Genomic DNA, 26047 nt, shown 5'->3' on the forward strand with positions numbered 1-26047 from the left:
CTTTCTTCAGCCTTTGGAGGCACGCATCAGCCGCTTCACTCTTCTTTCACAGCCAGACTTCCCCGATTTTTAACACAACTATCGGCACACCTGCAGGCCTTTTCCCACCTCCAAGGAGGCTTCTCTCCAACAAGCCTGCCTAACTCCCAGGACGACTCTCCTCAGACATAGCTGAGATCTAATCTTCACTCTGGTAATTCCCTAGTTTGGCTGTGCCACCCAAATGAGCTATTCAAAAGTCAGCACAGCTAGAAAGAGAGGACTGAAGGGCAGTCAGACTAGATCCTTTGACTCAGACCCTGTTCCCCTATCACCTATCCTAACCTTGCATGAACTTACAGAGTAGAAAACAACGGAGGATCCCCAAACTAGGGCCCTTTGAGGTGCAGGGGCGTGACACGGGATGGCTCCAGGGTAGATCATCCCTTAAGGAACACCAAGTTTTTATAATGGGTAAAATCCAAAAATTCTACTCTGTCCTCACATCCTTCTTCAATGGGCTGACACAATTTTGTATGGATGACACCCTGTCTTTTAAATATGCTTCACCTCGGGGCGCCTGGGTGGCGCAGTCGGTTAAGCGTCCGACTTCAGCCAGGTCACGATCTCGCGGTCTGTGAGTTCGAGCCCCGCGTCAGGCTCTGGGCTGATGGCTCAGAGCCTGGAGCCTGTTTCCGATTCTGTGTCTCCCTCTCTCTGCCCCTCCCCCGTTCATGCTCTGTCTCTCTCTGTCCCAAAAATAAATAAACGTTGAAAAAAAAAAAAAATTTAAATATGCTTCACCTCAAGAGCTCAGAGTCCATTTTAAAGGGCCTGTGAAGCAAGCTGGGGTGGTGGAGGGTGACAAGGTGTACTTTCCATGGCACTGCTCATTAAGTCAGCCCTGGCATCATTAGGAGAAATGAACTTCAAGCCAATCTCGGAACTGCTGGTTTCACAGTTGTACAAGCTTGATGCTTCTGGCTCCAGTGAGATCTGGGATTAGATGTAGTTTTGGCTTAACTTTCCTTTATCTCATTAAATAAGACAGCTTACGTAAATCACTTAAGGAGTTATTGGAACGTGTTAATTTTTATTGCTAATCCATGTTTTCTGCCCATTCTTAACCACCTTTCCTTCCACCACAGCTCTCTACGCTGGGTCCCACATGCAGCTGTCACTCAGCGAAGGTGAGTAAACCAACTTTAGTCGGTTTAGACAGACTTTAGTCTCTGTCTCTGACATGCACAGTTATGGGGGCCACTCGTATCCACCCCTTCTGCCAAGAACAGAACAAACAGCTTAGGCTACAAGGTTTGGATAGCTGGGGAAAGCTGCTTAGTAAAGCGGGTTAGCCAGATTCTTAAAACTCGGGATGTCAGCGGCAGTTCTATCTGGAGGGAGGCAGAGTGGATGTTCTGTCAAATCTGTCTCACATCTACGGGAATCCTGCTCTTTTTACAGTCTTTTGGCACAGAATGCTGTGCTATCTCCCTGGAGATCATTCCTACAGAAGCAATAGGAAGATAAAGCAAAAGCAAACCAGCGCTCAAAGTTGATTGTCTTCCATCCTAAGGAGCTTGGTGTATAGTCGTTAAGGCATCAGCTGGGAATCCTGCTCCAGGACACAGTACAGGGAAGCAGAGGGGGTCAACCAAGTGGAACTAAAGAGGACAAGACGGGAAGGACATTTTTTATTTTCCCAGATCTTCAGGCAACCTCGCTAAGCTGGAGGTCGCATGCAGCTGAGTATGAAACCAAGAAAAAATATGAGGCTTAAAAAATATGGTGCATTATATTTCTTCAATCTCTCACAGGCCAGGAGCCCAAGGTCAGTCCGGCACGAAGCTGAGCAGACTTCCTGGCCTCAGCAATCACACGATCTTCACAGTCTTGAGCATCTCTGACAGTATGTAGGTGTCATCCCACCCCCTCCCAGGCTTCCGCAGGGTCTGCTCCAAGGCCTGGGCCATTTCCAAGAGCTCTGGTGTGGAAAGTTTCTGCTCCGGGTGCAGCTGACAGAACAGGATCTCGTTTACTTCACCTTCAATTCGCCGGACATACAGGAGAGGGAACACGGCCTTGAGCCCGGTCAGCACTGAGTCCTTCAGCCCCAAGTCTCGGCACACAAGGTTGAGGATAAAGACACCTAGGGTGTGGCAAGGAAAGAGTCACATCCTGCAGATCAGGGGACACGTCGGAGACAAGGTTTCGCGCTTAGAAATATACCAATTCCTGCCCCAGGGACACTGGTGGGCTAAGAAAACACAAGTGCTTTGCGTTTGCACAGAACACACCACATAAAAAGAGAGAAGAGCGTGGGGAATATGTGAACTATGAGAAAACTTCAAGTTAATTTTTTCCTCTTCCATGCTGCTAACAAATTATTTTATCATTCTCTACACCTCAGTTTCCCAAAGAATTGCTTTGAGAAAGAATTAATATCCCCAAGGGGAAAAAAACAAACACACACAGGGATGTTACGTTCTTGGCATGTACCTTATGGAGTACATAATGAGAGGGCCAATCAGAGGGCCAATGTTACCTGACTTGTGACAATTAAGGTTCTGAATATCTCTGTTCACCCAAGTACCTGACACCAAAAAAAAAAAAATCTTGGAGGATGTCAACATATGGATGAAGAGCTCCAGTGTCCAAGTCGCAAGGACTTGGGCTGAAGCTCCAGCTGTCACTTTGTGTCACCTTGGCAAAGTCTCTTTACTTCAGTTTCCTCATTTGAAAATGGGCTGCTATGAAGAGGAAATACCATTCTGCCTAGTCCAGGGCATGTGGAAAGAAATCAAATGGTAGCTAACGTGACCAAGCTGGTGGAAATGTGAATTGCTATATTCACTTTGTAAAACTGTGTGGCAGCACCTAGAAAACTCGAGCATACACGTGATCTATGTTCTAGCAATCACAAGCCTTCATATATGCCCAACAGACCTGCAAATCTATTTCACCAAAAGGCATCTACTGGAACGTTATGGTCAGTACTACTTATAAAAGTCCCACATAATCCAATACCACCAGGAGAATGGAGACACGAATGTGGTACAGTCACACGACGACACTACACAGCAATAAAAAGGAACAATATAAACACAACACCATAGATGAAGCTCACAAACATCATATTGAGTGAAAGAAAACAAACACTTAAAGACCACATTCCATAAGATTCCATTTATATAAACAACAAAAATGGGCAAAACTAAGCTGTGCTAACTTAAGTTAGGATAGTCACTATCCTTGAGAGGAGAATGAGTTACTGGAAGGAAGTAAGAGGTAGACTTTCTGGGGTGCTGGAAATGTTCTGTGTTTGATGAGAATAAATAAGAGTGTTCAATTTGGGGCAACTCACTGAGCCACACACTTCTGACATGAGCATTTTTCATTTGAAAAGAAAAACAAATTTAAAGGACCCACCCCTCCTCCCTCCCCAACCTTTGTCTTCCTACCTTCAGGAGTCAAGATGCTTTTGACCTTCTGCAGGAAAGGCTGGTCCACAAAAGCCGGCGGCGGACAACTCATCCCCAGTGTTGGGTCCTTACTGTCTACGTCAAACATGATGACGCTGTAGTGGGGCCGCACTGGGAAAGAGAAGCAAACAAGGCTCTGCCTCACACCACTTACACGCTTACACCGCATCTCCCCTGTGACCTGTGGGGGCCGCAAGCGGCTCAGTTAGGATGACGTGGAGGCTGTGGTTCGCCTGTAAGGGCACTGATGTCACTGTCAGGGGAGTCCTTGTCAGTCAGGGTTCTCCTGTGAGCACCCCACCTGAGAGACAGGGCATTCATCTCATCTTCTTCCACATTTGAAAGCACTTTCCAGGGGCGCCTGGATGGCTCAGTTAAGCATCTGACTTCGGCTCAGGTCATGATCTCATGGTTTGTGGGTTCAAGCCCTGCGTCTTGGAGCCTGCTTCAGATTCTGTGTCTCCCTCTCTCTCTGTCCCTCCCCTGCTCGCACCCTGTCTCTCTTTCTCTCTCTCTCTCTGTCAAAAATAAACATTAAAAAAGAGGCACTTTCAAAAGACTTCCAAACACATTAATGGTGTCCTCTAGCTTGATTACTACTTGATGAAGGGTCCGTTTGTACCAGTATTTTGACGTAGCAGAACATTAGAGACTGGGAATGTTCTAAACACTTAGAAACCTGGGCTCCGTTCCTAATAAACTGAGTCAAAAACACTGGACAGGGAAGGAACAGATGGGGAGGGGAGATGGGAAGCTTCTGGTATTTTTCTTAAACTGCCAGGTAATTCTAAATACAGGCAGAGTTGAGAACCATTGATCTAGGCAAAGCAGCTGCCTAAGCCTTTAGGGACTGACCCAGCAAATGTCTGCAGGACAAAAACGTTCTCAAATTAAAGTTGGTATATCTTTTCTAGTTAATTGAACAACAGCTGACTCAGGAAAGATAGATTTGCTAAATGGGTGAGAAAGACCTGATTATGAACCAGATGCACTCCTTTGTATGATGGGAATGTCTTTTACAAGGGGTAAGTCTGCAATGCTACTGACTTTTAGCAAACTTTGAGACTATGATAATGATTATTCATTAATTAATAAATCTTGACTTAGGACTCCTACAAGCCAGTTAGTATCCACAGCACAGATCTCATTTTGGTTTCTTAGCAGAACATGTTGGCTCATCAAAGTCCAAGGACACCACTGCCCCCATTTGTAGCACTGAGCCCTCCAACAATCTGGAAGGTGGCTGTTAGACATGATCGCCAGGCTGTTCAACACTGACCGACAGGCAGTCACAATGGCAACACATCACGCACAAAGTGCCTGCCAGGAGCCTAGCACGGTTTTAAGTGTTTCCCATGTATTGGCTAGGTTGGGCCTGGGCCCCCACACTGGCCCCAGACTCAGGTAAACTGTGAAACTCTGATATAGTTCGGTTCAGTTTGCAATGACCGTGAATGCACCATCTGTCCACCCAGCACCAAAGGACTCACCCCCGGCATCCTGATTTGCCACACCCTCCTGGGAGCCACTCTAATGCAGCGAGAGCCAGAGTATCAGGTATGGAATGGGCAGATCAGGAAGGGTGGGTGGCCTAAGCTCCCCAGGTTCCCTTAAGCCTGGACCAGCCTGACTGACTTCTCCCTGAGGGACACACACTCCGGAAAGCACCAGTCACGGGAGCCTACGTGTAAAGTGGCAGAAGGACCGGAGGAGCCACTGCAGAACATTAACATGCCTTTTGTCCTCCGTCTGGGATACGAATCATTAGAGCAAAATGGAGCCTTCACTCCATCAGAATCCCCGCCGAGTGGCATCTATATCAGGGTTTCACATCCTCAGCACAACTGCCATCTGGGGCCAGACGATTCTTTGTCGTGGGTGGCCGTCCCGGGCACTGCAGGATGTTTAGCAGCATCTTCAGGCTCTACTCACGCGCTGCCCGGAGCAGCCCTACCCGGTGGTTACAACCACCTAACACCCGTCTGCAGCCACTGCCCAGCGCCCCGCAGGTTTAGTCACTGGGCTACACGAACGCTATCTCTGGCTTCACCTCCAGCTGAAAGATTTACAAAACACCTCCTGACACACACCCCAAATCCTTTCCCCCTTCTGCTCACCTGACTACAGACGTTAGGTTCCATGGGAAGGTGAGGAAGTGGCAAGGACGCAGGGTCAGAAGAGAATCAGGAGAGAAGCCCACTGATCTGTTAGCGCCACAAGGGCAGAAACGGTGTGGGGTTTTTCATTGTTGTTGTTTTTATTATTTATTTATTTATTTGGGAGAGAGAGAGAGAGAGAGAGAGAGAGAGAGAGAGAGAGAAAGGGAGGGAGAGAGGGAGATAGAGAATCTTAAGTAAGCTCCATGCCTGGCGTAGAGCTCAATGTCGGGCTCGATCTCACAACCATGACATCATGACCTGAGCCGAAATCAAGAGTCAGACGCTTAACCAACTAAGCCACCCAGGCGCCCCAGAAGTGAGTTCTCCTAGCACAGTATTGAGCATATGGCTAGCACTCTATATTCACTGAATCAATAGGTCAACCAATGAACGAAGAAATGAACAGGTGAAAGACTGGGACGATCCTAACGCTGCTCTCTTACAGAGGAATTCTAGAAGCCCTTGCAGGTCTGCCAAGCTTGGATTACTCTTCCCTCAACATCCCTCCGAATTCTCCAATTGCAGTACCTTCTCTTCCTGCCAGGCTGGTAATATAGTCCAGGCCATCTGCAATGTGGACCTTCATCCGGTCGCTCTGGGAGAAGCCAAACCATTGGGTGGCCACTTCCAACATGGAGGGATCGATCTCCACAGCATCAATGCAGGACTTCGGGAAATGATCGTGGACAAACAGGGGGAGGCTGCCCCCGCCCAGGCCTACCACCAACAATGCCAGTGGGGTCTCTGCAATAAAGGAAGAAAGCATCATTTTACTATCTTCTCAGGAACAGTTTTGTACCAGCCTCGGGGAGAGTAAAGAGGGAAGGGGGAGTCGGATCACTGGCTCTGCCCAGAGGATACAAGATTTAAAGGCCTAGCTTCTCTGTCTCATCCCAAAAACGCAGGAGCCAATCTGACATCTACATCTGAAAACTCAACCCTGGCCTCACAATCCTTCCTTTACTAGATCCAGAAGAGGAACCAGTACATGGTTCTTTGGGGACCCTTAAAGTCCCAAGGCACTCAGCTGACATCATACCAAGAGTCCCCACCATGAGCATTAGACTCCCCCTAGGAATTGAGAGGGACAACAGCCAACATCTTGCTCATGATCACAAGGCAGTGTAGATGCAATGCCCTCTGCCCAGCTTTCAACTCAAAGGCCACAACTGCCCTCTCAGACACATCAACCAAGTGAGGGCAATAAATCCAAGTTCCAGAAATCACAGGAAAACAAAGGCCCACATCCTAGTCCTAAGTACAGAGAAACCACAGAAAACACAGGGGGATAGAAGTAGGCAAGAAACAAGAAAGAATCACTAAAAGGAGACGTTAAACACAGATTAACGTCTGAGGATTAAACATAAGAACTGACACTCTAGGGACATACAATACCGAGACAGGGTGTTTCAACAAGACATAGTCAGGACCCTTGGTAAAGACAGTGACAATCTAGACAGGAACATGAACATTTTTGCTACTGTGGTCAGATCCAAACCTGTTATTAGTAATATAGCTATTACTCTACTACCAACAACATGGCTTTTTAAGTAAAAGTTTAAGGAAGAACTGCATCTGGTGCTCAAATGATGCATTACTGATAACCCAGAAATTCTCCTAAAGTACAAAGGCCATTTCTGGAGTCATGATTTTTAAATGCTCCACTGGTTACAGGAGTAGATACATATGCAAGCACTCAGCAAACTGAAATACTTATAATGTGTACTTTATATATCTCCCCAAATATATGTTATACCTTAATATTTTAAATAAATGAACAAAATAGAATTCTAATAGAATTCTAATAGAATTTAGACATCAACACATGTAGCCATTTCAAGATTTCAATTTGAGTTTGAGGGAAAAGTGACTGATAAACTTAGAAGATGGTCAGGAAGAAGAAAGATATAAATACATGTGCATTTGTTGGTCTGCAATGGCTGCTGTCAGAGTGGTCTATAAGCTTACTTGCCCCGACTGTGGGAGACAGTGCACCCCGCTTACCTAGGAGCAGCTCCGGGCTTCTCAGCAGGGCAAGGCCAGCAATCATTGCTTTGTGGTGTTCACAGCACAAGTAACTCTTGTCAATGGACTGCCCCGGGGCTGCAGGGAGGTCCTCTGGAGTGTCAGCGGGCCGCTGCTTCTTCCTGTCCTTTTTCCGCTTCTTCTGGGCTAAATGAGAGATAGAGATAATGAGGTACTATGCTTAGCACCCCAGTCCGGGGAAAGCAAGACTTAACCAGCAGCATTGTGCTGTAGCTAGCTTGATCCAACTCAAGAACCCAACTGCTAAATATACACAAATTTTGTGACATGGTTGACATGTTGGTAGTTTGAAATCTGCCTGTGGTGGCCTGTATTACGCCACAGAAATTGGCAAACAGTATACATCAGGGCTTTTTGCCCCCAAAATACAATTGTTAAACATTTAACACATACCATTGGATACCACAGACTCAAAAAAGGAAAAGTGGCAAAAACACACCCAAAAACCTGGGAAAACTAAACTGAGGAGTCCTAGCCCCTTTGCCCTGAGAAATATAAGGCCACTAACAGGGTAAGTCTATTCACAAATCCTTTTAGAGAAGGACTTAAAATTACTAATTACCTCCTCTATGACTATGCTACAACTTCTAATTATTTAACTCTTATAACGACCTTATAATTCCCATATTAGGCAGATGGAAAAACTGAGGATCTGAAGAGTTAATAATTAGTCCCAGTATCAGGAGGTGCAGACAGAATGTGAACCCAGGACTGCCTGTCTCCAACGCCTATCATCCCTCCACTGTACCATACAGACAGTAATACACACTGCCCTGCTAGATGAGGAAATCACAAGTGCTCACCTAAGGGAAGAAATCCTATAAAGGCCCCACTCCTTCCCTCTGGTATATAGTAAACAGATGCTCATTTTTCACTGTATACATTGATTTTCGAACGGATTACACTGAGCAGTATTGCTTTTATAATACAAACATGCACAACTGGCGAACATAGCAGGTGAAACAAACTCTTATTTTCCCCACCAGTGGGAGTTTCTGAGTGGCATCTGGGAGACTGCTTACAAGGGATCCTAAAGGACCTGGCCTGGATCTTCACAGTCCAATATTGTAGCCACTAGCCACCTGTGGCCATTGAATTGTAAATGTAACTTAATTACAATTAAATAAATTAAAGATTCGTTCCTTAGTTACCCCAGCCACATTCCACATGCTCAGCAGCCACATATGGTTAACGGTTACCATTTGGGCAGCTAAGTGGATATTAAACCCTCCCTCCATTTCAGAAAGTTCTACTGAATAGCACTGGACTAGATGACCTCTAAGTACCCACCAACTCTAATGCCCTCTCTAAAACATGCTAGGGGGTGGTGCTGTGAAGGAGGGCAGGGTTCACCTGGACCCTCCATGCTTGTGGCTCTCCTCACAGAGCCTTACTGAATGAATATACAGATGCATAAGGAGCAATGTGCGAAACAGATGACCTCTACGCTGAAGGCATTAAAGTGACAATCACATTTATTTGGTAAGCTACCATCCCAGCTCCTTATCATTTCAGAGTCTTTGCTCGAGAACAAAACACACCTCTGTTCTGTTTATTGTCACTTAGACTGAGTCCAGATGGTAACAGGACAACTCGAAGAGCCATGTGCCTCTGATCACACGTACCCAGGTCTGTCCTACAACTCAGCCAAGCTCCCAACACTTTCTGACCACCCCAAGTGGAGAGTCCATGCCATGACCGCTTGGGTCATGTGTGATGACACCTCACCTCTGTGGGACACATCCTTCAGCAACCTAGCTTCTGACTGCACCACATTCCTGTTGCTGAGGAAGATCAGCCGCCGGAAGTAGCGCTTGTCATCCCCCTGCACGTCCTCGACGACATAGTTGCCACTCAAGGGACTGCAGGCTTGGTGCTGAACGGTCCGGACCCCAATGTCCCCACCCACAGACAGAAAGGGCACCTGAAGATGTAACAGAGATGTGGTCAAACACCAGCTCAATCAAGAAACAGGAGAAATTTTAATCCTGTCATGGAATCCTCCTATCAAGCTTCTGGGCAGCAAGAACCTAAAGATTTGCCTTTCTATTAAAGAACTTTTCTACAGCTTTTCGATAGATCACAAAAGGCTTAATTCACTTTTTTGAAAACCAGTTGAACACATAAAGATCCCTGAATCCATTAGTGAAATCCAATTCGTTCTCCCTAAGAAGACAATGAGTTTCTCAGGGCACCTGGGTGGCTCAGACGGTTAGGCATCCAATTCTTGATCTCGGCTTAAGTCATGATCTCACGGTTCGTGGGATCAAGCCCCATGTCAAGCTCCACGCTAACAGCACAGAGTTTGCTTGGAATGCTCTCCCTCTCTCTGCCCACCCCCTGCCCATGCTCGCTCACTCTCTCTCTCGCTCTCTCTCAAAAATAAATAAATATACTTTAAAAAATTTTAAAAAGAAAAAGAAAAACATGAGTTTTTCAATAGGAATCCTTAAAAGGGCTTTCCATAAATGCTAGAGGGAATGCACAGCAGGGGGCTAACTATGAAAGAAGGAATCAGAGCAGGGATAAAGACAACAAATCCACAGGGAAAGCAACCATTCCAAGTTTGAATAAATTTCTCCCTTCCCTCAATTATTCACATCTTTTCCCCCATTTTTCTAAACAGGAGAAAAAAATTAAGAGAAAACTATATTTTCCCCCTAGACTTTTCCATAACCTTTCCAAATCTTTACATCTATTTCTTTTTAATTTTTTAAAAGTTTTTATTTATTTTGAGAGAAAGACACAGCACAAGTTGGGGAGAGGCAGAGAGAGATGGGAGACGGGGAGAGGGGGAGAGGGGGAGAGGGGGAGAGGGGGAGAGGGGGAGAGGGGGAGAGGGGGAGAGGGGGAGAGGGGGAGAGGGGGAGAGGGGGAGAGGGAATCCCAAGCAGGCTCCGCACCATCAGCACAGAACCCATGCGGGCTCAAACTCACAAACCATGAGATCATGACCTGAGTCAATATCCAGAGTCATGCTTAACCAACTGACCCACCCAAGTGCCCCTACAACTATTTCTTTTTAAAGATTTCCAAGAGAATCCCAGGGACTGCTGACTCTGCAGAGATGCAGGCCCTGGAGAGAAGGTCACAAATGAACCTCCCTACAGGATCTGCATCTCTGATGGACCAACAGCAAAGTCTCAGCAAAGTCTGCCAGGAAGAATCAAACACACATTCATCTGTAAACACAAGTCAGCCTAATGAGCAGAAGCACAGGCGAGAACCAGGGGTCTAGGTTCATCTTTTCAGATCTGTCACTACTGCAAAGAGCCTCCAGGCACCTTGGCTTTCCTGTCAAAGATAAATTCCTCACTATAAAGTACCTGCAATAAAGTCACCTTTTCGCTACCCTGAGCAGGATGGAACAAGACAGTGTCAATGGACAATACAACATCATTCTTTTGGCAAAAACCTTCAGTTTCCTTACTAGCAATGTTAATATCCTGAAAACTAACCTAAGCTGTATGGCTCTTTTCCATTCTCCAATCAGATAATGAGGATTCTAAGAAGGAAAATGGTCAAGGAAGGCCTGCACAAAGAGGGAAAAGAGAAACACAGTCTGTACAATCCACAGTAGAAAGAGCTGGAGCCTGCAAGGTGGACAGCATTTCCTCCGTGCCATCTATGAGGAGTCTCGAGGCCCCACACACACAGATGCTACCCTGGGTCTCAATGGTCTCAAGAAAAGCCACCGCTCACCTTCCTCTCACTGCCCGGGGCAAGAGAACATAAGCTCTGCCCACTTAGCTCGCAGCTGTTGACATGCCCTCCAGGAATAGACAGGGGCACAGACACTGGTCCTAGCTCCTTCCAAGACACCCTCCGCCTTCCTGGCTGCTAATACGACTTGTCTAGAGATCCGTGTATGCTGCTGCCGAAGCTCTGTTTACCTGCTGCTGGGTGGGCATCCCGGCAGGGGCCAGCTCCAGGACTCTGGCTGACAGCTCGGCCTGGATGCTGTCCATGCCTTCGTACTGCTGACCTCGGTGAAGGGCCACGGTGATCAGCCTCCTGAAGCCTGCGCTGGCTGCCAGCTGCTTCCGACCCTCCTCCATGCCAAAGAGCCACTCGGTCTCGCGACCCTGGGGGACTGGAAAGAGGCACCTGGTGACACGAAGTCCCGGGAAGACTTGTTCAAGCCCCAGCCAATAGGAACTACAGGACAGAGAGTCAGGCCCTGCACAGGACAAGCAACCCTTCCAACTGTGACCCAGTGAGGGCTATCAATTCCCTAGTGCACAATGCCCAGAGCAAAGAAGCCATCAGACACATGGTAGGTCCCACAATACATGTATATAAGGGGAGAGAGGCAGGTACCTAGTGCAAAAAAAAAAAAAACAAAAAAACAAAATAGCAATGATACTAACGCTTGTTACCTGCCAGACATTATTTCAAGAAATTTACAAACAGAAACTAATTCATTACTCACAACAGTCTAAGATACAGGTAGTATTATTACTCCTAGTAATATTACGACTCCAAGGAAATTGAGACACAGAAGTTAAGCTATTTGCACAAGTTCACACAGCTACTAAATGGGGAAGCTGGGATTCAAACCCAGGCAGTCCAGCCCGACCCTCCATGGCTGTATCCGCTGTACTATTATTTGTTTTCATTGGTGGACAGGTAGAATTATGGAATACTTGGGAAAATGGCTCAGTTGTCAGCAAATTACCAGCATGATGACTTCAAAATCTTGCATTTTGTCCACAATTTCCTACTTCTGAAGGCATTTCCTCATTCTCTCTTCTGATCATTACTGAGCCAATCTGATATCACTTAACACCCTTCAATAATGACACTGATGTTTATAAAGCACTTACCATGTGTAAGGCACCATTCTGAGAGAGTTTACACTTCTCAAAACTACACAACACAGTTGATCTTACTTTAGAGATGAGGAAACTGAGGCATAGAAAGGAATGTCCAAAGTCATACCACCAGGAAGTGACCGAGCCAGAACTGAAACCCAAACAGTCACTTCTTTAGCTACTACTCTCCCTATATTCAACAGAGAAGCACAGAAACGTCCCCAGGTCACGCAGCTCACAGGCTCCAGAGCTGGGACTCGGTCACTCCCATGACTCCATGTGACAAAGTAACTCCTATCTCTACAATATGAGACGTACCTATACTTATCTGTGTCACTCTCTGTCCTCCCTACCAAATCCATTCTCACACGTCATCAGGCCTTTCCAAAGGGAGATGTGAAGAAATAAGCCCCAAATCTAAGCAGGTAGCCGGATAGCTGCTGTGCCCCCTCCCTCACGCCCTGGCTGGTCTCACTTCTTAAAGTGCCACCCCCGGCAAGATAAAACCAGCCAAGCCATACCCACCACCAAAGCCCCAGCCCCTCAGAGCCAGCCCCTCCAGGGAAGAGAGGGCGCAATCCCAACTCACTGATGAAAATGGCAAAATGATTGTCCCGCGATGGTTTCACAGCGGGGCTGTCCACCACGTGGAGGGTGTAGCGTGGCTCCCCTGTGTCCCCATCGCACAAGTCCAGAGAGACACTCCCCAGCCCGGCCTTGCGGTACAGCTGGCCGCACAGCCAGGCATACTGCTGCCGCTCCCGCACCGCCTCGGCCAGCCGCTCGGCACTCTCCAGCCGCACAGGCTTGCCCTGCTCCTGAGCACAGAGCTCAAAGATCTGAAGGGCAGAGCCAGGGCCCGGCCTGAACTTGGTCATGATGAAGGCAAACACAGGCAAGGAGAACCGAGGCTCTGCTTCCAACACCTGGTCCTGGCTGCTGGCCACCTGGTGCACCCTCACCATCCACCCCTCCCGAGAGAAGTGACCCACTGCTTTCTTCAGGACGTGAGCCTGAGCCAGGGAGATGCAGAGGTAGCGACCGCCCACCTGCAGGACACGGCCAACCTCAGCCAGCATCCTGTCCACTTGTTGCAGGGTCTTCTCCTCCTCATCTGTCAGCACAGCGTCCAGGGTGCCCTTGTCCAACACCACCTGGAATGAAGCGTCGGCAAACTCCATCTGGGTCATGTCCATCTTCAAGAAGCTCATCTGGGGCCGGCGGCTGGCATTGCGTTCCTTCATCTGCTTGATGACCACCTCACTGATGTCAATGTTCACTATATCCTGATAGCCCACATCATACAGCTGTTCGCTTAGCTCTGAGTTACCACACCCAATCACCAGCACCTGAGGGAAAAAGCCAACAAGACGAAAGTGATCGAGGCAACGGAATGACCTGCACGTACTTCCCGGGATCAAGTCTCGCCTTGGCTGGTGCAAGTTTTCAGAAGGTGCAGATGCTATGCACAGGACGGAGCACCGTTACAGAGGTTATTCTAGGCTCTATGTTGAAACACTAATGGTTAGAGAAACTCACAAGTGAAAACCACATTCAGCCACAACAATGCAAGTTATGTATAAATAGACTTTCCATACTGCAAAAACAAACAAATCCTGCTTGTTCTTTTCTCTGAAGAAAGCATTTATTACTCAAGAACTGATAGGAAGTCACACAATCAAAATATAGTAGAGTTCAAATCTCCTGTTTTACTATTGAAAACCTAGTTGTGGCAAAATCCTATTCCACTCATGCCTTCAGGTCCACCTAAGGTATTCCGCTATTTTCCAAAGCCAAGCTTAAAAGACGGGTCGTTGCCTCCCTCTCTATGGAGCAATCACCCACTCATCCTTCAAAGCTCCATCCCAATGTCAGCATCTCTGGAAAAGTTTGGTGAGAAGTGCATACGCTGGGACTAGATGGGCCTGAGTTTAAACTCCCATGTGACCACATACTACATGTATGATCTTGGGCAAGAAACTGGATCTCAGAGCCTCAGTTTCCATATCCTACATGAATGAACCTGACAGAGTTTATTATGAGAATTCAACTCCTGAACAGACAGACACACACACACACACACACACACACACGCAGTACCCAGCATGTCTGGCACATCCTCCACGAAGGTTAGTTTGCTCCCTTCCTTTTTTCCTACCTCCAGTACAATTCCATCTCTATCCACCCCGTTGCTGCATTTACCACTTGTCACTTCCGGAACGTGCCCAAGGTTTACGCCTTGCTGCTCTTGTTGCTTATGGGCTGAGCACAATGCCTGAAATTCAGTGTGCCCACAACAACGATTTGGCTAACAGATTCCTGTGTCAGTAAAGCCACAAGTACTGTCTGCTCTACACGGATGGACGGTGACAGAAAAGCACAGGGTCTCTCTAGGAGGCCATACCTAGGTTGCCCAACTAACGAAGTCACTGTCCCAATGAGGCTATTAGTTCAGCGGTGAGCTGGGCGCCACATGTCTGTTATCCGAAAGCCTTTACAAGAACATTTTTAAATTGCCTACTTTGGGCCGGAATGACGCGGAGAAGCCTCAAAACATGGGCCCAATTAGGGCCCTCACGCCTGTCTCTATCCACCAGGAGTAAAGTTATCATCTGCCACGTTCCCGAGCACACACTCAGGACCGCCAGGCCGCGCGTACCTTCTCCCTGGGTTTGATGTATTTGTGCAGCACGCCGCACAGTTCCAGGTAGGTTCCGTACCACTCGAAAGCTTTCTTTCCTCGCTGCTGGAAGAACTTCTCCCAATAGTCCACGGAGCCAAACTCCTTGGAGCTCTTAGGTAAGAGGTTCATATTCTCACTGTCCGACCAGGCTCGTCTCTCCTAGTCCCTGTGAGGTACCATCGGATGGGCTTCCACGCACGCTGGTCCCGGCACCCTCGGTGGAATTCTTTCCACGACAAATAACCACATTGATTTCTCCCCCGCTCAAACCCCAAGGAGACGACGCTTACACGCCACCCGCACGCACGACACGCTGAACCAAACCCACGCTCAGCCCTCCTGCCGGTTGCCAGCCCCAGCCCCAGCCCCACGTGCGGAGCCCCTCACACTTGCCCACAGATGGGCTTCAGAACTGGCAAGCACATCCGGGTGCGCAGCGTCGCGATTGGTCGGCCACCCGGGCCCTCCCAGCGTCTCATTGGTCACTGCTTTTGGTTCCTGGCACCTCATTGGTTGTGAGTTGCACGCCGCACGCCTGCGGCAGCGCCGCAGTCGCCCAGCGTTTATCTACGCGCGGCAGCAGGGGGCGTGGCCGCGGGCGTGAGGCCGGGTGGAGGCGGTGTCGGGGCCTCGGCGGCGGGTTTGCGTCCGAGCGCCGCGTGGGGGCAGCCTTCCTGGGTCCCGGCTACTCCGCCGACTCTGAGAGCGCGCGCGTTCCGCACTGTGTGTTCCCCTTCTCTCCGAGCCGGCGCGGTGGCCACTTCTGATGTTGAAGGGCCGAGCCGCCTGACCGAGGAGGCCCCGGAAAAAAAAAAACCCAAAGAGGAGGCCCCAGGAGCTTAGAGGGAGTGAGGGAAGGAAAGAGTAGAGCCCGACCTTGACAAAAGAAAGTAGTCCCATCCAGGTTATCTGCTGCATCTCCCGCTCCGCCCTCCCTTAGTTTAACGACTTTACTTGTGTCATTGAGGTTTAATTTGGAGAAAATTGGCACTTGGCGGTACTTTTTCTGCACCAAAATGCACGATCCCACTACTAATGTAATGACCTGAAAATTCAGAAGAGTAACAAGTATGTATTGAGAGGTGCCGGCTCACCCTGTACTCCCCCGAAAGCACGGTATGCAAAATGTAACCCTCCTTTTGAGAAACAGCCTTCTTAGGTTGTCATTCTGATGTCATCTATTAGTAGGTGCTGCCGCCTACTTGGTGTGTTTAATGAATAAACTTTACTTTCAGATGCTCATCTTATTGTAATGCCCCAAGGATGTTCCCATAAGGGCACAGGTGCCAAATATGTGCCTTGCTGGGCTTTCCAAAACACTGTCAATTGCGGGGGGAATATACAGGCCAGGCAGGGCATAGGGCCATGGAATGAGCATCTAATAGTCTGGACTTTACTGTCACAGGTAGCCAAGTAGACTCTTGATCCTTAAAGTGGACTTAAACTTTGGTTTGAGAGAGTAGTTCTAAAACTTTGGCATGCATCAGAATCACCTGGAAGACATTAATTCACAGTTTGCTGAGTCCCAACCCCACGGTTTCTGATTCATCAGGTGTACTGAGGTCTAAGGATTTGCATTTCAATGATGTTGGTCCAAGACCACACTTTGAGAACTACTGTTTTAAGTATAAATAAGAGAAAAGTCAAAATGAATTTAGTTCCCTCTCCACAACTTTAAAAGGTTAGTCTAAAAGCCCTCTACAAGGTGACATCAAAGAAAATCTATTTTCATGTAGCACTTGTTGAGTTCACTTTTAAGCCTAGCAAGAAAAGAAACGGAAGGAGCCTCTCAGGTGGCTTCAGCTACTCCATCATGCAGGGTTCCTAATGAGTGAGGTATGGGCTCTTTCAGAAAGGACTTAATTGAGTGTTGAGGCTGCTGATTTGCTTCAAGTGCTACACAACACCAAAGGAAAAAACAGATAAACAACAAACAAAAAACACAACTCTGCCCTCTCCCCTGAGAATTTACACAATTCATCAAACATTTAAATCGCCTAATATGAACCAATCTTTGTGATAAAGCTAAGGATGCAGTGGTAAGCAAAGCAGTCACGTGGAAGACACGCATCGAACAATGACAAAAACAAACTGTCGTGAGGGTGTGATGGATGCTGTGAAGGAGAAGTATAAGATTCTGTAACAGCAGACACCTTCCAGACCTCTGTTGCCTGACCAGAGAAGGCTTTCCTGAAGAAGGGACAGAAAGTTCCTATCATCTGTCAGTTTGGGTACCACCGCACACCCCAACTTGTTCCAGTAGTATCTGCACGACGGAGGTCAGAACCAAGCATCTTCACCCTCTGATGATCTCTTCCCTCTGGTTCTGTTGTCCTTCCTGTTCATGGCTTGCTATTGGGAAAGTTGGTAAGCAGTGATTTCTGTCGTAGCCCAGGCACCAGCCATTTATTGAATGCCCTAAATATACAATTATTGTTCGCAGTATGTTGCAGACCAAGAGGATAAGTGACTTACCTGTCCACCCCTGTGCCAGCTCCCTTCTTAGAGCCTAGGAAAGCAGTGACCACCCAAAGACTTTAAGCTAACACTTGCTAGAGGTTTCCTGAGAGTGTATGAATGATTAATGCAGAAATACTTCAGATACAGCAGTAGAGTCTGTCCTTTAAAATACTTACATTTGAAACTTATTTCTCTCAAGGTTTGACTATAAGTATAATTAATAGCTATGTTATCATTAGCATAGTTAATTTAAGCCAGGTAGATATTATGGTTTGTGTTTTATTAGGATCTCCAGAGTGGTTACCAGTATGTTTTAAAATGCAAATTGATTGTAGGGGTGCCTCACTGGCTAAGTTGAAAGAGCATGAATTCTTGATTTCAGCGTCATGAGTTCAAGCCCCACATGGGGTGTTGAGTGTTTATTTGTTTTAAATAAACAAAAAAATTTTTTTAATGCAAACAGTGTAGAAAAGTCACTCAATATTGTGGGTTTTTTCCTAAAAGTATAAATCTAGACCTCTGAATATATAATTTGCAGCTTGTATTCTTACTTTTCATTTAACATGAGGTTTTTGGTACCATTTTAAGCTAATTGATTGTTGCTAACAAATTTGGAAAATGAGGCATAGATATTTAAAAGCAGTCCTCACAATATGGGGCCCAGAGGATGGGATTGAGCATGTGGTAGGCAGAATAACATTCCCCCAAAGACGTCTATGTCCCAATTTCCTGAACTTGTGAATAAGTTAGTCTACATGGAAAGGGGAATTAAGGTTACTTGTCATCTGAAATTAAAATAGGATTATCCAGGCATGCCCAGTGCGATCAGAAGGGCCCTAAAAGTGGAAGAGGGAGACCATAGATTGGAGGCATGAGAAGGATTGGTGCAGCATTGCTGGCTTTGAGATGGAGGAGGGGTTGTGAGCCAAAGAGAGGGCCTTCCAGCCTATGGGAGCTGGAAAAGTCAAGGCAATTCTCCCTTAGAGCCTCTGGAAGGAACTCAGCCCTGGAGACACCTTGATTTTAGTCCGGTAAGACCCCATCAGGCTTCTGACCTCTAGAACTGGGAGATAATCAATTTGTACCATTTAGGTTCCTAAGTTTTGGTAACTTGTACAGTCATAACAGGAAAGTAGTACAGAGCACACCCATGGGAGGACATGTGTGGTTGGGCAGAAGGATACAGTGTGTGGATGCAGGAGAAGACAAAACTGGGAACTGAGGTGAGCAGCAGGTTTTGAGAAGTCTCCCACTTTGAGCATTTAGATTAAAGCTGTCAGGCCAGAAGATGCCAGCGGAGAACTAGGGTCATGACAGTTAGAAAGAACTAATACAAAAGATGTTCTCGGGAATGACTGAAGCATTTGATGTCTGATCCTATAGAGGGGGTATAAGACCTGAGGACTGAAAATGGCTTCCACATTGGCCTCTGGATGACTGGGGAAATTGCCTATACAAAGGAACAGGGAAGGAGCAAGGAGGTCATGTGGAGAACTGTTGCTTGAGAGGAATTTAGAGGTCATCGTGCTAGCCATGACTGGGTAGAAGCCAGTATCCCCACCCTGCACGCCTATCCCAGAGCTCATACCCTTCTCAAATTCTGGCAGAGGTATCCAGTTGGACTTAGTGGTCCAAGTAATGAAAATACTTCATGAGTAGGGCGTAAAACTATTTAAAGGGAATCTCTCCTTGGTGTCTAGGAAGTGACACATATAATCCTGGAAACAATTTCACACTGGAAGTCTTTGCAAATGAGTTTGTTTTTCACATTTGAGTAAATAAAAATTGAATGGTTTCCTATGTCTTAGAATAATGGAAGGCAAGCATGACTTTCTTAAAGGTATTATTTACTTGAGAAGTAATTCTCATGCTGACATTGGATTTGTAAGATTGGGATAATCATAATAGAATTTGTTAGTTTGCGTAGCACTTGGGACTTGCCAAGAATTTCCTCATACAGTACTTGAATTCATGAGATGGACACACACACACACACACATACACCCATAATTGAGACAAAACTCTAATTGATTAAAAAGAAATTTAAAAGTTAAGTATGATGGAGTGAATTCAGCCATGCTTGGCTCTGAGTATTATATTCAATTCCCAGGTTTCTCCTTGTTCAATAGTTTCTTCTGTCACTGTGGACACCTGTAGGGGCACTAGTTTCCTGACATGGGTGGACTGCATATCGACTTTGGTGGGGGAAAGGAAGGGGCATAGCATGTAATGCAAGTTGTTTGCCTTTGGGGCCAGTGGGCAATAACATTTTGAAAACTAGAAAAGGTGAGGACATGGTGTTAAGGATGATGGCCTGTGCCTGGTGCATGGGACCTCTACGTGAGGAGGCTGATCAGGCCTCTTTCTGGTCCTCATCTTTGTTTTTTTGCAGCCTGGATACTGGGAAAGATTACAAGGGCACACTATTACAATGTTTTCTCCATTATTCTATTCTATTCTAAACTTGAGTTCCCTTGCAGGGGAAAAAAAAACAACAACCTTGGAAACCAAGTTGTTTTTTCCACACTCTAGCACTCAGCATATCTACCATGAGATTCTCATGTATCCCATTTTTATTGGATATTCTCTGTCCTCCGCCCGTAACAAAATATTTTGCTCCCATTAAAGAAAAGGACATTAAAATAGCACTTTATGAATAAAAATCCCTTAAGCGCCCCACCCTAGATAATTTTTTTTTTAACATTTAGGTCGAGATCCTTGAACAAATCTAGGAGAACAAAATTCCCATTATTCCAAGAAAGAAGTCCTCTATAATCCTTCTGTAAAACTGAAACACTTTTCTTGCCATGAGGGTGCAAGAAAGTTCTTCTCCTAAGAGGAATCCCAACTTATGGTGCCAGAACTCTTTACTGCCCCTGATCTATCTCATCTCTGATCAGTAGATCTTCATGCTGATCGCTCTGATTTGAAGAAGGAAAGGAGATTTCCTCAGTCTGTCACAATTACATCCAAACGGCAGCTCTAGTGCTTGAAGGCTCAACAGAGAAATGGCCTCAGGAAACATGGTGTGAGTACTTCTGGAGATAGATGGCATGAAAGGGCACCTAAGTGGCTTAATTCAAGGCCCTTTCCTTATGTCAACCTATACAGCATAGAGGTAAGAACATGGGATTTGGAATCAAACATCTAACCGGTTCTCAGTGTGTGAATTTGGTCAGACTTCCCGCCTTCAGGTCCTTTGCCTAACGGCCTCCACTGTTCCTGCCCAACACAATCCATTTGGTACTCAACACCCACCGTGAATTTTCAACTATATATCTAATGGCATCTTTTCCCATTGAAATATACCTCACTTAACAAAATTCACCATTCAAAAATGTGCAGTTCAGTGGTTTCCAGCATATTCACAATGCTGTACAATCATCACCACTACCTAATTCCAGAACGTCTCCGTCATCCTGAAAAAAAAATCCCTCCCTATTAGCAGTTAGTTGTATTTTCCTCTTCCTGTGCCCTCTCTCAACCACTGATCTACTTTCTGTCTCCATAGATTTGCCTATTCTGGAGATTTCATAAAAAGGAGTCATATAGTATGTGGTCTTTTGTGGCTGGCTTCTTTCAATTAACATCTGTTCTCAAGGTTCATACATGTTGGAATGTATAACAGTAGCTCATTCCACTTCTTCACTGAATAATAAATTTTCAGTGTACAGATAAACAATATGTAGTGTATCTATTCATCGAAAGATGCACATTTGGATTTTGACCCATTTTGGTGATTATAGTGCTGCTATGAACGTTCATGTACATGCAAAAGAATAAAGCTGGACCCTTCACCATTTGCAAAAATTAACTCTAAATACATTAAAATCCTAAGAGTAATTAAAATCCTAAGAGTAAGACCTTAAATAATCAAACTGGTAGAAAACACAGGGGTCAATCTTCATGACTTTAGATTTGTCAGTGACTTCTTGGATATCACACCAAAACCACAGCCACAAAAGCAAATATTTACACAAGTGGGTTTATTCAGATTTTGGCACATCAAAGGAAACAACAGAGTGAAAAAGTAACCTATGGGATGGGACAAAGATTTGCAAACTATGTGTCTGATTCTGGGTCACTATCCAGAATATGTGAAGAACTACAATGTAACAACAACCACAAGTCCCAAAAATACATGGGCAAAGGGCATTTCCCCAAGGAAGATGCACAGATGGCCAACAAGCATATGAGAAGATGCTCATCGTCACTGATCGCTGAGCAATGCAACTCAAAACCACCTTTTACCCATTAGGATGGCTGCTAACAAAAACAAAGTAACAACAAGCAACAAAACACTCAGCCAGGAGCAGAGGCTTGAGAGGGAAATAAGCCCACCTCCTCCCTGAAAATCACCCTGATGCTGTGCTTCAAATTGGCAGCAGTCAGTCCCCATTTGGACTTGCCCCTTATCAGGTCTAGGGTTTCTACTGCAGTCTGGGGCTCCCAAGGAGTCTTTTTTTTGTTGTTTTTGTTTTTAAATTTTTTAATGCTTATTTAACCTTAGAGAGAGACAGAGCATGAGTGGGGGAGGAGCACACAGAGAGAGAGAGAGAGAGAGAGAGAGAGAGAGAGAGAGAGACGGACTCAGAAGCAGCCTCCAGGCTCTGAGCTGTCAGCACAGAGCCCAACATGGGGCTCGAACCCACAAACAGTGAGTTCATGACCTGAGCCGAAGTCGGATGCTCAACCGACTGAGCCACCCAGGCGCCCCCAAAGGGGTCTTTTATTGAAAATTTCAGCTGCCCTGCCCCACTAAAGCAGTCTAGTATTCTCCAGTTTTGTGTTTGGGGGAATACGCTCATCATATTATGCATAACAGGTCTTGTTCACCAAAGCTCACTTCCATTCTGGGCCTCTCTAGACCCTTGCTCTGCTCCAGATCCTTGGGAACCCTGTCTACACTGCATGCATATGCACAATAAACACCCCTTCAGCAAGCCTGGGCAGTCCAGGCACTCCAGGGTGGGGAGCTAGGGCCTGGGCCACCTGCATACCTTCCAGGGCGGAGGGAGCCCAGCCCTGCTAGAAGTCATTCCTTGAGCAGCCCCTACAAATTGGCAACACTCATTCACCAGTTAGACTTGCTGCTGATTGAGTCCCTCCCAGGTGTCTCTTATTGGAGGGTTCCACAGCCAGCCAGTGGCTAGAAGTAAGGCATCCTCCAGCCCTGCCTTCAAGGGGAATATACACATTTGTGTTCCCTACAGCTTGCAGTTAGGCATAGACCTTGTTCTCCAAGAACTTGCTTCTGTGACCTGACCTCTCCAGACCCTTGCCGTCTTCTAGATCCAAGGCAACCCTGAGCTGCTCCGCAGAGTGTGTGCACAGTAACATTCTTTTAGGAAGACTTGGGAAGCTGGGGCCCTCCAGCTGTGGAGCTAATGCCCATTCAGCACCACCTGCGTAGACTTAAGGGTGGAGGGAACCCATTCCTGAAATCTTAGGCAGCCACTGTAATGGGTGGAAGTGAGTCTTCCTGTAGATTGACTGCCTGTTCAAATCCCTGGCTTCTACAATGTGGAACAAGAAATGAGGCAGAGCTAAAATAAAACAAAAACACTTATTTGGTGTCTCTGGATTGTAATTCAGGGAACACAAATTAGGGCAGCACCCCAAATTATGTCCTCCACCAGGGAGTGAACATTAAGTTTTTTAAGACAAAGAGAATGGTTTATGTGTTATTTATAAAAATTTGGATTGATGTTGACAGCAGAAAACTAATCTTGGCTGAATAATTGGTTGCTAAGGCTATCACTAAACAAAAGCTCTTACTGTAGCAAGTTGCAGGTGTTGGGCTGGAGTCCTGGGGACGTTTGCAGTCTGGCCCAGTTCAAAATTTACGGTTTCATTCTATGAGGACATGGGTAAGACCCATTTCCTTAATGATCTCCCATCTCCATATTAAAACCTGTCAGCATAGTGACTACATTTAACTTCACCTTTCACATTTCCCCTTTCAATCAAGACCTTTCTCTGTAAGCATCACTGACCAACTATAGATTTTCTTGTCCCATGTCATTGAAATGGACCAGACCCAGCAAATCAGGTCCCACATCAGAGGATGTTTTAAGTCTCTGATACTGTTTCAAAGAGTCACTGTCATTAGGGTTAGGCCACATTCAAATAACAAGGCAGCAGTCGGGAAATGGTTCTTAGACAGTTTCCTCGTCTGGGAACTTTATTAAGCCACCTGGAGGTCAGATGAATCAACCCATTGAGTGGTCATAATCTTGGTGGTTGTAGAGGTTCTGGATTCCAAAACCACCAGCCCATTAAGTGGACCTTTCTTACCAAAGCGATAAGCCTAAGAGAGCAATTACCAATTATAATGTCTAAAAACCTCATGGACATTACACATAGTAATCTAGATAACTAGTAAATTGTTAAGAATGTTGAATTAAGTCTCTAAGCAGCCTAATAAATGTGTCAGTGCAATAGAGCAGATGTAAGGAACTAAAAAGAAACTTACATCAGTTTATCAAGAATTGAGATTGGAGGGTACATTTATCTGTTACTGTTCATTGGTTCATCAAGGTCATTTCATTCATTACTAGGAAAAGCATGGTTTGTACAGTACTCAGAAAGTCCCTCTTCAGGAAATAACTTTTTTTGGTAAGTCAGCAAGGAAAGTACAGTTCCATATTTTTAATACGATGAAATCCAAAGTACAAAATGCAAGTCATTGCTGACTGCTCTTTTTATAAGGTGTATGTAGAGGCTGCTTTTAGGCAACCAACTTGAACAATGGAAACCTAAGTAAAGTAGAAGGGCCCACAGTGACCCCCTGGCCGGATACAAACAGGCCCATTAGGTGACCCACCTCACATCCTTATATCCATTAGCCCTAACTGACCAATGGGCTACTTACACCTGGACATAGGTACCAGGTACCAAAGAAGGACAATTCCATACCTTCCCATAGCTCCTCACTTTCTCCCTTACCTGCAGCCACCCACAACTGCCTCATCGCAGGCAGCCTCTCCTTTGCTCTCCTGCCCATTGCTCCCTTGCAGAATATGCAATAAACTTCTATCTTCTTTCTTCTGCCTTGGGTGAATTCTTTCATCTCCCACACTGCTGGACTCCACCTGATTGGGTTGCCCCACGATGTACAGTTAAGCTAGCATGGTTATGACTAGGAAAAATTGAGACAAGGTATAGGAATAGCTTATTGTAACAACTAAAACTGATAGGTAACATCTATAGGCTTGTGGATCTAATCAGCAGTAACATTTGGGACTAAAGTTATAGGTAAGACCTATAACTTACCTAGTTATAGGTAAGACCAAGGAGTTTCAAACATCATGAACAGATTGGAGTTTCTGGTGGCAGATGTAACACAGAGGTCTCCCCTTTTTTAATCTACTGAGAAATGCAGATAAGAGTGTTGTCTCTACAAAACAGAGAAACAAACAAACAAAAAGTAAGAAGCAGCAGCAAGGAAAATGTTCTGCAGGTCTGGTCCAGTCATCTTGGGAACATTGTCTCTTTCAGCTGTTGTCTGCTTCAATTCCCAAAAATCTGCTTTCAGGTCAGTTGGTGTGCAGGTCCAGTCAGGGGTCAATACTTTCCTTAAATGTGACACCTGAATCCCAGAGTCTGTTCCTTGGAGTTTGGTAGCATGAGGATTGTTTAACAGCTTGAATAGGGTCTTTCCATTGGGGTTGAAGAGAGTCTTTCTGAAGATGCCTTTTCCAGTAGATGAAGTCCCCAAGTTATAAGGTGTGGTGTTTAAGGTCTTTTTCTCCTGGAGGCAAACTGGAAAGACTGCTCTACCAAAGCATGGTTATTTTGAATAGAAGCAATTAGAAGCAATAGAAGCTTTCATAAGGTCAAAATATGTCTCCTTTTATCAACTATGGATCAAAGAAGCAGGGGTTAGGTATATTGGACATGCTGTTACAAGAGGAATAGATTCTTATTGAATTATGCAAATACATACATTGTCATGAAAAATAAGGACATTTAGTAAGAGTTTCAGAATTCTGGAGGGATCAAGTAGGAAAAAAAGGGTAAATGTTTCAAACTTGGTTGTGAAGATGCACTTTAGCAAATTAATGTAGGTTATAAATAGCTTAAGGGAGAAGAGAAACAGGGATCCTCTCAATCTGGAAAACAAAACATTAAAACAATTATTTTTCCATTCATGTCTTAGAAGTTTTTAGTTATGTGTTTATAACTAAGTTCAGTGTTATGATCCTAAATTTATCAAAACCTGTGTTTTAGTGTATTTTTCAAAATCTTTCTCATGAATCTCTTTGAAGATGAAGCGCTTACAACAACTACCTATAAAAAACTGAAAATAGCAATGGTTAGGGGCACCTTGGTGGCTCAGTCTGTTAAGTGTCTGACTTTGGCTCAGGTCATGATTTCATGGTTCATGGGTTTGAGCCCTGCATCGAGCTCTGTGCTGACAGC

At 45.8% G+C, this 26047-nt stretch overlaps 1 protein-coding gene across 1 annotated transcript; it reads right to left on the reverse strand.

Moving 5' to 3' along the window:
• Positions 1 to 1052: 1052 nt before the first annotated feature.
• On the reverse strand, positions 1053 to 15593 carry METTL13 (methyltransferase 13, eEF1A N-terminus and K55). The gene is made up of 8 exons (XM_086694706.1): positions 15140 to 15593; positions 13070 to 13829; positions 11560 to 11759; positions 9395 to 9590; positions 7625 to 7792; positions 6149 to 6364; positions 3441 to 3572; positions 1053 to 2128 (listed from the first exon to the last, which is right to left on the reverse strand). The coding sequence occupies exons 1-8, from the start codon at positions 15290 to 15292 to the stop codon at positions 1854 to 1856; spliced, it is 2100 nt and encodes a 699-aa protein (XP_086550832.1). The 5' UTR covers positions 15293 to 15593; the 3' UTR covers positions 1053 to 1853.
• Between the last annotated feature and the right edge of the window lie 10454 nt (positions 15594 to 26047).

The sequence above is a fragment of the Puma concolor genome, chromosome E4 (assembly GCF_028749965.1).
Source record: "Puma concolor isolate L17-30 chromosome E4, mPumCon1.1.hap2, whole genome shotgun sequence".
NCBI classification, from domain to species: Eukaryota; Metazoa; Chordata; class Mammalia; order Carnivora; family Felidae; genus Puma; species Puma concolor.